Below are 16,693 nucleotides of genomic sequence, written 5' to 3'. Positions count from 1 at the left end.
ATTAGACATAGAGGTCAGGCAGTGGTGGCATACACCTTTAATCTCAGCCCTTGAGATCTCATGCCTTTGTCTGGAAGGCACACACGCCTTTAATCCCAGGAAGTAATATGGCAGGGCAGAGAAAGGTATAAAAGGCGTGAGGAAACAGGAACTCACTCTCTTTGCTGAGGATTTCGTAGAGGTAAGAACTAGTGGCTGGCTGCTCTGCTTCTCTGATCTTCCAGCTTTCACCCTAATATCTTGCTCTGGGTTTTTATTAAAAGGACATCTAAGATTCGAACAACATCTTTTAAATAAAATCTCTGATTTTCTCATATTTAAAATAGAATATCAGGTGCTAGAAAGATGGCACAGCAGGTAAAAGCATGTACTGCTCTTACAGAGGATGAGTTCAGTTCCTACCACCCACATCAGGCAGTTTTAATTGTCTATAACTCCAACTCCAGGGATTCAACATTATCACCCTTTTTTGGCCTCTGAGGGTAATGGCACTCACTCATGTGTGGGCACACACATATACACATAATTAAAACAAAAATCTTTAAAACAATAAATAATATAAAACAACACTTACTAAAAAAATAGTAATTAATATTGGGTCTCAAGGTATTTTTTATAGACTATGGTGATCAGAAAATTTAAGAACCATAATATACTCTAATTAGCAGAATTTCACTGATAAGTATTAACAATATTAATTAGTCATATTACAATTTACCTAATCAACAGTGGAGACAAAAGCTAGTCACCTCATCAAATCAACCCACCATAACTGTTTAATGTGCCTAAGGAATTAGACAGAAGAAAATTCTGATGCTAGAAACTTCCTAGACAGTGGTTAACAGCATTACCAAAATGATAGTCCACAGTGGGTAACATCCTTGATGGAACTACTTTTATGAGCATACTCTACTTTGACAGAATGCACATAAAATTAAACATACAAATGCAGGTAATCTGTATGCTAAGTAAGTTTTTAAATTTCATGATGACAGCTCTCCATACCAAGGTAAAGGTGTTTTTAAAGCAATGGAATCATTTATAGCTGATAAATTATAGTGCTTTAAAAAGATGACTATTCAAACATTTGTAAGGGGAAAAAAGCTTTTGTATGACTTATGAGTGTTTTTAAAAAAAGATGGGACTGGCAAGATGGCTCAGCAGGTAAAGCTTTCTACCAAGGCTAGTGACCTGTATTTGATTCTTGGGACCCATATGGCAGAAAAGAAGTGACTTACACAAGTTGTCATTTGACCTCCATGAATGTGCCTGTACACACATACACACACACATACACACACACACACAATAATAATAAGTAAATAAACAATAAGTAAAATAAATATTTTTTAAAATAGTTTTTTAAGATGCAAACAAAATTATAAGAATTCCTATTAATCTGTTAAGCCAAGTTATTTCTGGGGAAGGAAATGAAGGAAAAATGAAAAAGGCATTTAATTTCTGTATTTTTATACTTGTAATTTTTTCACAAGAAATATATATACAGTTGTGTATTATTTGGTATTTAAATTATATTTTTAAGTGGCAGGATCATGAAAACAAGGCACCAAGTGAAATTATGAGAAAAGAGGCAATACCATGTTGTAGTCTGCTAGTTGTCCTTGACAGTCTTTAATTTCAACAGCTAATGTCTCTGCCCTATAAACAAAAGCAAACGCACTCATAAATACACAAGCAGATCAATATTCAGAACCTTAGGGATGGTGTCATATTTAATAAATGATGTTCCTAATACTGAATGAATACTGACTTGACATTCAGTGGTAGGATTCCTAATAAAGATCTTGCATGTTTTAACTATAAAATTACTCACCTCTTCTCATATGACAAATACACTGAATTTTCTTGGTTGTACATTTCTATTTCTTTCTGAAGTTTACTAATTTCAGTTGTAAGTTCACTTATTTTGCTCCTAAGTGAAAAGAAAGAAGAAATTTAGAAATGCTTCTAACTCAGAAAAGACTACAAGTTAAACAAAATAAAGTTTTCATAAATGTGTGTAGTGGGTAGCTGTTCCAGCTTTGACCTGGAAGTACTACCCCCAGTGAGGCTTCCGGTAACTGTCATGCCTACCTATGACCTGCCCCTGAAGTGGCTGAGACAGGAGCCCTTAAGACCCGAGATTCGGATGTGCTAGCTCTCTTGGTTCCTGGTGATCCTGGATGCTGGATGGTAGACCGAGCGGAGTTCTCCAGAGAACCCAGCTGGACTGCACCTCACCTCTCCCAGATCCTGTAACCAACCCCTTTACTAGCTGGAAGTCACCCCCCAAAATAAACCTCCTTTTTAACTACCTGGAGTTGCCTCAATAAATCCTCCAATAGATGTATAATAATATGTATGGTTTTATTAAATTCATTAAAAAGAATAGTTTCAGGGTTTCTGTGATTAAGAATGATGACTATCTCATCTTATTCCACTGAACAAATGAGAAAAATTAACTGACATAGAGTCTCTAATCATCAAAGATGACGACAGGATAGGCACTGTAGTACACACTTTTAATCCCAACATACAGCGGAGGCGGAGGCAGGAAGATCAATACAAGTTTGAGGACAGCTTAGTCTGTACAATGAGCTCCAAATCAGCAAGTGTAGAGTAGGGCACTGTCTCAAAAAACAGAAGCAAAACCAAAAACCAAACAAACCGGAGATAAGTCACTAGGACATCTGAGGAGAGAAAGTTATTAGGTGAAGAATAATTAATACAGCTTAGTAGGTAAGACCAGGGATCAGTTTCTGGCATCCACATGGCAACTCATAACCATCCTAACTCCAGTTCCAGGGGATCCAATGCCCTCTTCTGACTTCCACAAGCAAAGGGCATGCATGTGCTGCAATACATACATACATGTATAACATTCATACACAGAAAATTAAAATAATGTATTTCTTTTAAAATTCTTCATTTAAAGACCTTATTAAAAGGCCTGAAGCCAGACATGGTGGTGCACACCTTTAAAAAGCAGAGGCAAGTTGATCTCTGTGAGTTGAGTCTAGCCTGGTCTACATAATGAGTTCAAGGACAGCCAAGGCTATACAGTGACTCTCCAACTCAAAATAATTACAAAAATGGGGAGGGGCTTATGAATTAGGGCAAGCATGTATCAAATGACCAAATATATACTTACACAAAGCTCTGTGGATGATTACAGTATTAACAAATAAACCCTTCCTTTCTTATTAGTACAATCAGTGATATTTCAATATATGAATAATATTTTCAGAATAATACTAAAAAGCATAAAAGATTATTATCACTTCATGAAACAAGTGAACTTCATGATATGATTTGAATGTCTGTGTTCCCTCTTGAACTCACATTGAAACTTGCCAGGCAGTGGTGGTGCATGCCTTTAACCCCAGCACTCAGGAGGCAGAGACAGACAGATCTCTGTGAGTTAGAGGCCAGCCTGGTCTACATAATGAGTTCCACAACAGCAGGGCTATGTAGAGAGACCTTGTTTCAACACACCTACTCCACCCACCTCCCCCCAAAAAGGGAATTGAGCCTTTCGGTTTGTAATTAGGCCATGAAGGCTATTTCAAGGATGTTGGTGCCTTATAAAAGGGCTGGAGGGAGCTATGTTGGTCTTGCTTTGCTCTTCCATGACATAAAGATAAAAAGGTGCCATCTGTAAGAAAAAGGTCCTAACCAGACACCAAAGCTCCTAGTGCCTTGATCACAAGACTTCCCCACTTCTGTAATTATGAGAAATAAAGTCTTGTAATTTATAACTTAACCAGTCTCTGGCATTTTAATCCAGCAGCACAAACAGACTGAGACAAAATATACAGCTTACATACACAAAACTACATAAAACATAAACTCTCAGCCTAGGGTTGGGAAGATAGTTTAGTTGTTGATAAAGTACTTGTCTTGCAAGCACAAAAACCTGTGTCCAATCCCGAGAACCCACGTAAAACAGCTGAGTTTGGTGGTCCATGCTTAATCCCAGCCCCAGGGAGGCATGAACAAGGAGGCTCACTGAGGTTCAACAGTCAGCCGCCTAGCCTACTTAGCAAGTTCTAGGACAGCAAAGAGATCCTGTCTCAAAAACAGGTGGACTGTGTCTGAAAACTGACACCCAAGGTCATCCTCCAGCAGCCACATACACCCACACAACTGTATGAATATTAACCCACATGTGGGCACCGGAATGCACCTCCTTGTACCGGATTTCAGTCTAACTGTATTATTATGCAGAAATTATGTTCAAATATAAAATTATTCTTTAAACTCAAAAAATAACTAATTACTCAAATAACTACAACTAAACTCCAAGGTCATGCATAGAAAACATTTATTTTACATACCTAAGAAGTCCAAGATAGTAAGATTTGTCTAAAATTTGCCTCTGGGGACCTAAAAAAATGTTTTTAATGTGAATATTAATGCTCTGTTATAAAATGACCAAAATAACAAATCCAAAGCACAACCACTATTACATGCCACAGTTCTCAGACATTCCTCACGAATGTCTCAACACATCACGAAGAACCACTGAAAACAAGTATCCTAGAATCATGACATAAAGGAGGCTGAATTTAGACCACAAGGATGAGACTAAAAGTGAGGCTGTTAAGAAACAAGACTCTGGTCTGGAGAAATGGCTCAGTGGTTAAGAGCACATACTGCTCTTCCAGAGGACCCAAGTTCAATTGCCAGCACCCACATTGGGCAGCTCACAACTGCCAGTAACTTCAACTCTAAGGAATCTGAGCGCCTCTTGTTATGTGCACAGACCCACACATAGATACATACACGTACATATATAATTTAAAAAATAATAATACAGTATTTTTAAAAAGAAACTAGGCTGAGCAGTGGTGGCGCACGCCTTTAATCCCAGCACTCGGGAGGCAGAGCCAGGCGGAACTCTGTGAGTTCGAGGCCAGCCTGGACTACCAAGTGAGTCCCAGGAAAGGCACAAAGCTACACAGAGAAACCCTGTCTCAAAAAACCAAAAAAAAAAAAAAAAAGAAACTAGACATCACAGGACAGACTAACTAGACAGAAACTAGACCTATGAAAGCCTAGAACATAGCAGTACAAAAGGACTTTTCAAAAATGCTATTTTATTATCATTAGCTTGTATGATGGGGGGGGGGCATGTGCCATAGCACACATATGAAGGTCAGAGACATAATAATTTTGACTCATTTTTTGTATTCTTAATAATTAAGCAAAAATTTCTAAATAATCAATGGTTTTTCTACTTAGTAAGCAATATGGTATACAAAATTAAGTCTCCTGAAAGGAACCCCATACTACTACAGTACAGTGGTTAGAATTGGCAAGATGGCCCAATGGGTAAATGTTCTTGCCACACAGGCCTGACAACCTGAGTTTGACCCCAGGAACCTATAGTAGAAAAGAACCAATTCCAGAAAGTTATCATCTGACTTTCCCTACATGCACTCGGACACACGTGTCTCTTCAACCCCTGTACACAAACACACACACACACACACACTAATAACAATAATAATGATAATAATAAAATTAAATAATAAAAATACAGTTCTCCTTTGGTATCTAAAGGGAATTAGTTTCAGGACTACAATAGAAACTGAAATTCAGGGATGTTCAAATCTCCAATAAAGCTCTGCAGTATTTTCACATAATGTATGTACATTAATTATCGCACATAATGTATGTACTACTTAAAACCATCCAGATGACTTAGGCTGTGGAACAATCTGTGTACATTGTGGATGTGTATTGCTCTCACTGGTTAACAGGGAGCTGATGGGCCTACAGCTGGGCAGGAAGAGATTGGACAGGAGAGCCAGATTAGGAGGACACCGGGAAGAAGGGCGGAGTCTGAGGAGTCTCCAGCCAGATGCTGTGGAAGCAGGACATGTAGAAAATGAGGTAACAAGCCATGAGCCATGTGGTATTAGAAAAGAAAGATGGGTTAATTTAAGTTGTAAGAGCTAGGTAGTAACAAGCCAAGCTATAGGCTGAGCATTTATAATTAATATTAAGTCTCTATGTTTATTTGGAAGCGGGTTGGCAGGACAGAGCTGACTGGTGGTCCCAACAAAAACTGCCTACAACTTACAATGTCTTATCAATGTTATATAGTTATATCATCATTATTATATTTATATTGTAATTTATCTTAAAATTAACTTTGCTGAGTTCCAGGCCAGCCTAGTCTACAGAGCGAGATCCAGGACAGGCACCAGAACTACAAAGAGAAACCCTATCTCAAAAAAACCAAAAAAAAAAAAAAAAAAAATTAACTTTGCACCTCAGGAGTACCTTTAGCCCTCAGAAATCATTAGACACACACACACACACACACACACACACACACACACACACGCACACACAAACCCTAAAAATTTCAATCACGGTTTGGATTCATACATAACAGTGATCAAAATTCTGAAACAAGTATAGTGTAATAGTGCTAGGGATATGACTTAATGGTAGGGCATTTGCCTAGCATACACAAGGTCCTAGGTTCAATCTCTGGCGTCATACTAAAAGAACTTATTTAAGTCAAGTGTGGTAATATCTACACTTGAGAGAGGTGATGTAAGAAGAAAGGAGTTCAAGACTATCCTCAGTTGCATAGTGAATGTAAAACCACTATTTATGAGACTGTCTCAAAAATAAATAAAAAATAAAATATATTATTATGCCTTAAAGAGAAGTATGTCAGTCTCATTTATTTTCTTAGTCATTATAATGGAGAAAAAGAGGGAATTTTTTAACTTCCAATAAATGTTTTCAATAATGTTTAAATTTTTATTACATTAAAGTTTTAAATTGTATGTGTACGGGTGTGTGCCACGGCACACGTGGAGGTGAAGGTACAGCTTGTGAGAGTTGGTGCTCTCCTTCCATCATGTCACTCCTGGAGATCAAACCCAGATAATCAAGCCTGGCATCAGGACCCTTTATCTGATGCCATCTCACTGGCCCAGTGAGTGCCATTCTAAGAATTTCAAAATACTTTCATGTAGTAATGAAAATCTAGTCCCTGATCATAAACTTTTCTTTAAATTTCTTTCAGTTATAGCAAAACTCTATGGTCAGAAAAATAAAGCTCAAAGTAGGTCATATATATATATATATATATATGTATATACACACACACATACATACATGCATATAGCTTTCTAGTTCATAATATATTTCACATGTATTCTATTATTTCACAACAATTTTATAAGTCAAAGAAAAAGAACTACATTCTTCATTTCTCATGTATTAAGATGTGCTGTAATAGTTTTGGAACAAAACATATTCATCTTCAAAAAAATAAAATACCTTTCATGCCAGTTTTCATTCCACTCAAACCTTGTTGGGTTACAGGACGATCAGCAACTTTGATTTGAGATGACAAAACTCCACCAGTCCCTAAGGGACCACCACGAGAACCTGGTCTTGCTGTTGTGGGTGGCATCTAAATGACAAACAAGATTTCACTCTTGTTAAACCAGGAAAAAAACAGTACATATCTACTAACATAAGATTATAAAGGGAATTTTTCTAAAAATTTAAGTTCAAGGACAGCTTGGACTACATACCAAAAACAAAACAAAACAAAACAAAAACCACTTACCTAAAAAAACGAAAAGTAGGGCCCTTAGATAAGGGTGCTTACTAACAAACCTTATGATCTAAGTTTGATTCCTGAACCCCACACAGTAGAAGAGAACTGCCTCCCACACGTTTTCTTCTGACCTCCTCATGGGCATCACGGAATGTGCTCCCCACTTTTCCACCCAGATAAATAAATAAATGTAAGAAAAAATTTAAAGTATCATTATTTTTACATAATGATATTACAGTTGATTTTCTCCTTTAGAGAATCTGGTGTTTAAAGCATTATTATAATGAGTATATATTTTCTTTAAAACTAAGAAAAAGAAATTTTTCATTAAAAAAAAAAAGTACTATTACATATCCTGAGAAAAGCCACAACTCTCTTCTTGTCAACTATACAGCACATAAGTCATGGGAACTTATAAAGGCAATGTGAAACTGTTCCAAAAGCCCTCTGTGTCTTCTACCTTTTTATCCTTCTTCTTTTATTTCTCTCTCTGCCAAAGACAAATGGACAGAAGATTAAGTACGGGGTAGAAATTTTAGATTATTAAATTTTCGCCATTTATTTTGTTGTTTTTATTTCTGCTACCTGGTAGCCTTTACCACTATCCAACTACCCAGTTCTTAAGTGACTCAGAGAATTACTTGGAAGCTATTTAGCTACATTGCCAACACCCGTACATATTCCAGAGACTGCTGAATACAAAAACAATTGTAATTCAAACCAAAGTGCTCAGGGTTGCCCACAGTGGTTTTGAGGAGAGACTGAGAAGTCTTTGCTTTGGAAGTTCTCTAAACAATTCTTTCTTCTGCTTTATGCAAGCAGACATAGGAGAACTACTTAAATCACCTGTCTTTCTCATTTACCAGATGAAGTACAGAGGATAAGAAAATGGAATAAAGTGTGAATGCATGTATTCATTTGGAAGAATATTCAAAAATATATTACTGAAAGGGACAAAAAAAAAAAAAAAAAAAAACAAAAAAAAACAAAAACCATGGGAGCCCACAAAGGTTTCCTAGTGATATCTGAGCTTGTTTTACAAAGCAGGGCTGTATTAGGGGATGGCTTGACCACATGCATGATCACCAGGTGTTTGGGATGGTCTGCACTTGGCTGTGCTGGAGGGAGGTCTTTTGCTCCACCCCTTGGCATTCCTTTAAAAGTCCTTTAGTAGACCCCACCTCCCCACCCCCACCCCCACCCCCGCCAAAAAAAATAGTCCTTTAGTAGAGACAGAAGGATAGAGTGGATAAGGATCCAGGCCCTCCGGAGCTATCCTGTGTTTCTAATTGTCTCTCTATATATACTTCTATCTACATATTCCTCACTTCTCTCCTTAAGAGTACCCTAGGGGAAAAAGAGGGAGCAGGTCTCCCTAAAAACCCAACAAAGTATTACCCTGATTTTGAATCAAGACCACAAGATACATATGCATTTGTGCTTTTGTGTCTGTAAATGCATAGAATAGTCTTATAGCATATATACCAAACAGCTGACAATACCTGGTATAGGAAGAAGCTCTCAAGTCAGCCACTGTTTTACCAAGAACATCACTCATTTCACAACCACAGACATCACACAGTTACATAAAGTGCATGGCAATTAGGAGTTGGCTAATACTGTCAGATTAGTTTTGCAAGTATTTAATTTACAAGCATCAAAAGAATCAATTATTAATAGAACAAGAGAAAAATACCATATATATGAAGACTTCAGAAAAAATATTTCCATCTTAGGTTATAATGATATAATACTATTATCTGAAACTCTAGAAAAAAATCATAAAAATTTAAGAAAACCTGACTATCATTTATTCCCTAAAAAAAGAGAAAAGTGCTGTCCTTTAAACACAGGACTCAGTATTATACCACTTCTACAATTAGCCTATTGTTGGAGCTTGAATACCAGTACTACATACTTTCTCAGTTACTCAAAACCCTATGTATGAATAACAGAAAATACTATATCAAAGAAAAGGGTTTTGTTGTTGTTTGTTTTCTGAGACACCTATTCCTATTGTCTCAACCTGGCCTGGATAGGATCTTGCTATTATCTCAGGGTAACTTGGAACTATGTAGCCCAGTCTGACTTTGAATTCATGGTTCTCCTGCTGCAGCCCCTAGAGTGCTGGGATTACAGGCATGCCACCATTCCTAGCCTACCATTTCATTTCTATCAACATTTAAATGTATATTACTATGTAAAATTGATATTACATTGCTTTTTAAATTATGTATTACAATAATAACAGTTTTCCCAAGTATAATTAAAAATAATTTTAATAATAGCCAGACATATTTTTAATAACAGACATAAATTATTTAAGATTTGCTTATGGGGCTGGAAAGATGGCTCAGTGGTTAAGAGCAATTACTGCTCTTCCAGAAGACTGCCAATTCATTACCCAGCACTATGTCCAGAAGCTCACAATTGCCTGTAACTATAGCTGGAAGAAATTGGACACCTTCTTCTGGCTTCCACTGGTACCTATACTTACATGCACATTCCCACAGGCACAAATGCACATATACATATAACTAAAACTAAACCTTTAGCTGGGTGGTGGTGGCTCACACCTTTAATCCCAGCCCTCAGGAGGCAGAGGCAGGCAGATCTCTTTGAGTTCAAGGCCAGCCTGGTCTACAGAGCAAGTTCCAGGACAGGCTCCAAAGCTACACAGAGAAACCGTGTCTCGAAAAAGCCAAAAAAAAAAAAAAAACAACTTTAAAATGTTTATTAATGTCATTCAATTTGTTCTAAATTTTTATTATTATAATAATGAAAATGTAATAATCTCTGTAGTTATATTTTTCTTAGAATGATTACTTTATAAATTTTGTACTTTTTCAAATATGGCATTTGTCTTATTGACTACATTGACTTATGCCACTAACAGTTACTAATAAGTATTTTTTTCATTTTCTGTGACAATCAAAATATTCTTACTCATACCATTCACATATTTATATTTGGCTGCTATTATATCTTTTCTTTTTTTTTTTAAGACTTATTTATTTATTATGTATACAGTGTTCTGTTTGCATGTATCCCTGCAGGACAGAAGAGGGAGTCAGATCTGATTACAGATGGTTGTGAGCCACCATGTAGTTGCTGGGAATTGAACTCAGAGGACCTCTGGAAGAACAGCCAGTGTTCTTAACCTCTGAGCCATCTCTCCAGCCCCGTCTTTTCTTCTTTTTTCTTTTACCATTGTGAAAGATTTTGAGCCCAATTTTATAATGCTATTCTTCCCCAATACCCAAAAAGGACCAAAAACCCATGAGTTTATAGCTTTAACATAGAACAAACTCATACAAATTAGTAAAGTTTGCTTTTTCACTTAAGATTCTGAATACTGAGCTGTGTGGTGGTGGTGGTACACACCTTTAATCCCGGCACACTCGGGAGGCAGAGGCAGGCAGATCTCTGTGGGTTCAACCAAGGCCAGCCTGGTCTCCAGGACAGCCAGGACTATACAGAGAAACCCTGTCTCAAAAAACAAAAAACAAAACAAAAACCCAACAACAACAACCAAAAAAAAGATTCTGAATACTGATATGTGTGTGTGGTAGCACAGTCTGTAATCCTAGCCAGCCCTAAGGAGACTGAGGCAAGAAGATTCTAAGTTCAAGGCTACTAGCCCAAGCTATATTAGGAAGACTCTGTCTCAATTTCTTAAAAGTTATGAACAATATATAGAAAAAAGTTACCAGTTTGTTATTTCTTTTCATTTTTATGGTATTTTCAATTTTTGTACATTCAAATACAAAAATTAAAAATATTTTGAAGTACTTGGTTTTTCTATCATTATTAGAAAGTCCTCTGACTTTATCAAGTTTATATTAAGTAATTATATATATTTTCCTCTACCAGCTATATAAACTCTTTAAAATATCAAGTTTCTACACTTTTTATAAGTCTCATAAATAATACAAGAAGGGACAAAAATTACTTTAAGAACTAATATACTAAGTTTGGGGCAAGGTCTCAAGAATATTCTACTTATTTTTCAACTAATTTGAAAGCCACATTACTAATAAAATTCTTACAAATGCTTGATTTTGTGTTTAGTCCATTTTATCTCTTGTTTCTGACTCTAAATCATTGTACAATTTTAATTATGATAGCTTTACCTTTGCCTAATATGTACAAGGCTCTGTTACAAAAAGTAAATTATTAAACTATTATAGCTTTAAAATATATTTATGGATATCACTAAACAAAGTCCTTTATAATGGTCTTATTCTTCCACATTGTATTTTTACATATTTTAAAACACTTTCCATACAGTTAATATTGTTTACAGAATAAAGGAACAACAAAGTAAAATCTGTTATTGCACAGATTCCCAACTTACTGCAGTTGCTACTCGCACATTCCCAGATGGGGGTCTTATTCCAGAAGGAGGCCTTCCTGTTAACCCTATTCCACCCCGAGAAATAGGGCGAGGAGCTGAAGATTTGTGGTTACTGGCCATTGTTCACTTTAACCACTGTTTGGAAACAAAAAATAATTCAATTTTCCTTTGAGGTCTCATACACCAAAAACTCATTGCTCATTATATCCTTCCTTCAAATACTTAATTCATGACAATTTTTTTTTCTTGAAAGCTGCCATTCCAAGATACTACCACAAAGCTAAATTGGCTTTAATTTTATTTTAATTTTACTTTAATATTCTATTTAGAATATGGGATTGGGACTAGTGAAATGGCTCATTGGGTAAAAGCACTTGTCATGCAAGCCTGAAGACATGAGTTCAATCCCTGGAACCCTCTCATAAAGGTAGAAGAAGAGAATTGACTCTACAAACTTGTCCTCTGACCTCCCCCCATGTACACTGTAGTATGAACATCCACCACCACACACACATCATGCACTTACACATACAATGATAGTAAATAATTAAAATATGTAAGTAAATGAAAAATAAATGAGATTATTTATTACAATATTCCTTCCTCAATATCCCATCTCAGCAAAGGCAAGGCACGCTAATTCTTTCTTCTTGGTTTATATAGACGTTAATCACATTTCCATCTGTTCCTATCACTCTCAGAAAGTAACTTGATTTCCTAGTAATCTGAGAAAATAAGGACATAAATTCCATCACGTTTATAGCATACAAACCAAGCTAGCACATCCTGCTCTCCAGTATCAATAGCCATCCCTCTCTCACTCAAGATTAAACTCTATTCTGATGTGCCCTCTTCAACCCATCGTGTGTTATACTCCACATCTCCCTTGAGATATTATCCCCACTGCTGCAGCAATCTTTACAATTTACTTCTTTCACTCTATTGTCAAGTTCATTTTTTTCCTAACCACAGAAACTAATTTATTTGTCCTGCAAACTCCTCTAACCTGTGCAGAAAGTCTTCTTATGTAATCAGGCTTTATAAAGTAGCCTATTTCCACTACCTCCTAGATTTCTACTCCATTTAAATGCCCTCTGTCAACATTACAGGGAAATGAGTGTCATCCTTGACTGGTGTGTACTCTATATGAAATCAGCACGACACTAGCCTACTCTAGGTCTCTTTTCAGGGTCCTGCATCCTCTACTTGCCTGTATATGGCAGCATTCCACACAACGCCATCCACAGTCTCAGTTTCTTATATGCATATTCAGGGTTTTAGCAAATAAAGAGCTAAGGATTCACAGCTCCTTATCTCCCTGACACAACAGGTTTCTAATATACAAAATTTAACTTCTCCACTCAAACATGGTATATTGTTTTCAAGACAAACATGGATAAAGTTAATGAAAATCTCTCATTCTCCCCAAATCTGTTCTTCCTCTTGATATTATCTCCTACTCACACAAGTCAGAAATTTGGTCCTTGATTTCTCCTCTCTCTTCCAATAGCCTATTAATTTAATTCCTTCAAATGCTAAACACATACTTTCCCCTCTATATATGCAGTACTGGCAGCCAGTTTAGGGAATCACTTATTCAGGTAGGTTATCATATCAGCCTCTTAACCAATCTCCTTGCCTAACACATAACTTGCATGCTGGCTTTTCTAGGAATTCTTCCATGACTACTCTAAACCACCTCCACCTTCTTAGGGCTTATTGGGCTGTCGCATACGCCCATATATCCTGCACATTACTGTCGCAGTGTCTATCACAGTAACTGAAAGAATTTGTTTAAGAGCTCCTTTCCCTTGAGAACAAGGGCTGGCTCCTATCTTTAAATCCTCAGCGTCTGCCTCAGTGGCGGGCAGAAACGATGTTTTTGTGTCTCTTAATCTCCTCCTATACAAAGGCATCCCAGTCACAAACATTTACTAAATTTGGGCTCAGAAAGTAGTTCAGTGGTAGAGAAAATAAAAATACTATCAGATCAACCAACCTCCAGCACCACTAAGGAAAATGAAATTAACTTGCTTTAAAAAAACATAATAAATGCTTGGGAAGATATGTCTAACTTGACTAAATTTTAAAAAAATAAACCAGATATGGTGGTGCATGCCCGTGATGGAGGGAGGAAGGAAGGGAGAGGGAGGAATTACTATGATTGCAAACAAAACGTCTGTTGAACTAAAGTGCTTTATTCCTACATCCCAAGCTCGGCATTTCTCTTGCTTTTCTTTGCATCACCCCATGATCCCTCCTTATACTGTCAACTTCTACAATCTTACACACTTTTCAGCTCCAACTGTAGTAAGAATTCATAAATCCATGGTCTACAACTCCATCATTCAAACCAGGCACCAATTCTGAACGTTCACTTGTTTACTGAAAATTCCCATTTGGGCATCTATACAATTAACTCTTCGTGTCCAAAACAACAAACAAACAAAAGCACACCAACTTTAGAATCTTTCTATTCCAAGCAGCACCCTGCCCCTACTTCCCTATGGTTTTGAACTGCACTGAGACATCCACAGCATTATTTCAAATGATATCAGAAGTTAGAAGAAGTACTTTCTTCAAAGACAGGTCCTATTGTTAAAACACTTTCTCAAAAGAAGTAAAAAAACACCCAGTAATTCCAGCACAATTAGTCACTGTCACTCTAGCTTTCCTGCTGCCCCAAATTATAAACAGCCAAGAGCCCACAGATTCGACTTTGTTTTGTTTGGAGTGAGTCCGGAGTCGCCACAGAACGATAAACCCGCGCAGGGAGAAGGCGCGGGAGCTGAGATTTCTCACCTTGCCCGGTGCGAATCGGGGCGGCGGGGGGGTCCCCGCAACACGATTCTCTCTCTGAGGAGCCGGAGCGAGCCCCACCGCTCACCTAAGCAAAGCCTAGGCGACAGGCCTCAAAGCCCAGCGCGACGCCGCGTATCCCAGCAACGGCCTCCGCGCGGAAAATTCCCCTCCTGATTGGCCGGCGCTACGGCTCTGATCCCGGGACCTAAAACTGGACCCGGGCGGGGGTCTCGCGAGATTTGAGGACAGCCTTTTCTCTCTTTTTCACCCTTTTTCTTCTCGCTCCATACTTCCCTAGAAGAAGTGGTAACTTTAATCTCTCCTTGACCAGAGCTCCTTTTTTACCTAAGTTTATGAAGAAGGCTATGTAATTGAGTGTCCTTAAGAGTCTCACTTTTAGGACGGCTGACTTCTAAATCACGATGCAGCCCAGGGGGACAAGTATCTCTTTAGAACGGAACTCTTTGTAATGGGAATTTGATTTTTGTTTGTTTGAGTAACTAAACGTTTGACAGATTTCTTGCCTTGCCCAGGCCGCTCCCCTATAGGAAATGAGAGTGACTGCATTGGCTGGGCCAGTCTTCCTTAATAGCAAGACCTGAATGTATTGCTTAATAGCTAGCTCCAATCTAACCCGATGCGCACACCCAAAATAGGAATGTAAACCGTAAGGAATACTTCAGGGGTCTATTAGGATGCCAGCACCAGCATATCCTGATTTTAAGACTGATTATTTTTTGTTTATTTTGTTTTTAATTTTAGATAGGGTCTCTCTATGTAACCCTGTCTGTCTTGGGAACTCATTATGTAGACCAGGCTGGATGTATAGATCCTCCTGCCTCTCCCAAGTGCTGGTGTTAAAGACTTGCACCACCATACCCAGCTTCTTAATACACTTTAATAAATCCATTTTCTGTTTTTACTTTAAACATAGTTTTTGTGCCTTCCACTTAAGAACTCTGACTGATGTTAACAGTTGACATTGACAGGGCAGGTGTTCCTGACCCAGTTTTAAAAAGATTAAGTAATATGTTTTAAATCATTTGGGGAATCAGCACTGTTCCATGTCCCCATATTGTTTATGTAATGAAAACAATTCAGAACAGGAGTGCGTCGCACTTACTGGCCTCTCAGCTTTCCTAGGAATCTACTTTATTAGACTTTAGTCATTTTCATTCTGTCTTTGTTTGATTGCTTTGGTGTGGTACTGGGGGTCGAATATGGAGCCTCCTGGATGCTAGGCAAGCTCTGTACCACTGGGTTATATCCTCAGTCCAAGACCTTGTTTCTCTATTGGGACTTACTTAGGCTACATCAAGTAACTGAATACTTTAAGTGTGCTCGTGTGTCAAGTTTTCTGTCTGAGGACCTCAGCTTCTTAAACCATAGATCATGAACCCTTGTGGGGTTTAATTTACAGTAGTAAAAAATTTCTGAACATAACAAAAGTTAAAGAAGAAATGGAAATGGGTCTGAGTTGTTTCTAAAACACTCATCCGTGTTGCATCTCATGACTTCACTAAAGCCTTGGTCCTGAAACACACATGCACTCTGCACTTCTAATACTGTCATACCACACCAACTAGTGCACCTGATATACCCTGGCTCAGACTCAAGACTATTCTATGCTATGAATTGCAGTGTTTCTACTATATAGTTTTCTACTCTTATAAAAACATAATTAAACTTTTTGGGTATTGAAGTAGCAAGAAACATCTTTGCATTCCTAGAGAATCCAATATATATCATTTCCTTGAGCAGTGATTTTTGAAAGTTGGGCTTTCATTTAATTCCATTCATCACTAGTATAATAGGAATCAGAAATGACTAGTCACTAAATATATTTGCACATTGGCTAATTTCAAAAAGTTTTTGTTTGCTTGTTTGGGGGGAGAGGATTTTGGAACCTCAATTTTTTTTCATTTTCTTCAATTTAAAAC

At 37.4% G+C, this 16,693-nt stretch overlaps 1 protein-coding gene across 2 annotated transcripts in view; it reads right to left on the bottom strand.

Annotated features, from left to right (window-relative positions):
- Ift74 (intraflagellar transport 74) overlaps positions 1-14,866 on the bottom strand; it is a 74,201-nt gene extending 59,335 nt beyond the window's left edge. Inside the window, exons 1-6 of one of the 2 annotated variants that reach the window (XM_059254531.1) lie at positions 14,754-14,866; positions 11,952-12,086; positions 7,309-7,444; positions 4,338-4,386; positions 1,835-1,933; positions 1,599-1,659 (exon numbers count right to left, since the gene is read on the bottom strand). In XM_059254531.1, coding sequence (XP_059110514.1) covers positions 1,599-1,659; positions 1,835-1,933; positions 4,338-4,386; positions 7,309-7,444; positions 11,952-12,071 — 465 coding nt within the window. In that variant the 5' untranslated portion in view covers positions 12,072-12,086; positions 14,754-14,866. Of the gene's footprint in view, positions 1-1,598; positions 1,660-1,834; positions 1,934-4,337; positions 4,387-7,308; positions 7,445-11,951; positions 12,087-14,753 lie in introns of those variants that run through there. The other variant, XM_059254532.1, reaches the window with a different exon arrangement.
- Positions 14,867-16,693: the final 1,827 nt, after the last annotated feature.

This window comes from Peromyscus eremicus, chromosome 2 (genome assembly GCF_949786415.1).
Source record: "Peromyscus eremicus chromosome 2, PerEre_H2_v1, whole genome shotgun sequence".
NCBI lineage: Eukaryota > Metazoa > Chordata > Mammalia > Rodentia > Cricetidae > Peromyscus > Peromyscus eremicus.
The sequence above is the reverse complement of the archived record's forward strand: the minus strand, read 5'-3'. Positions and strand labels throughout refer to the sequence as shown.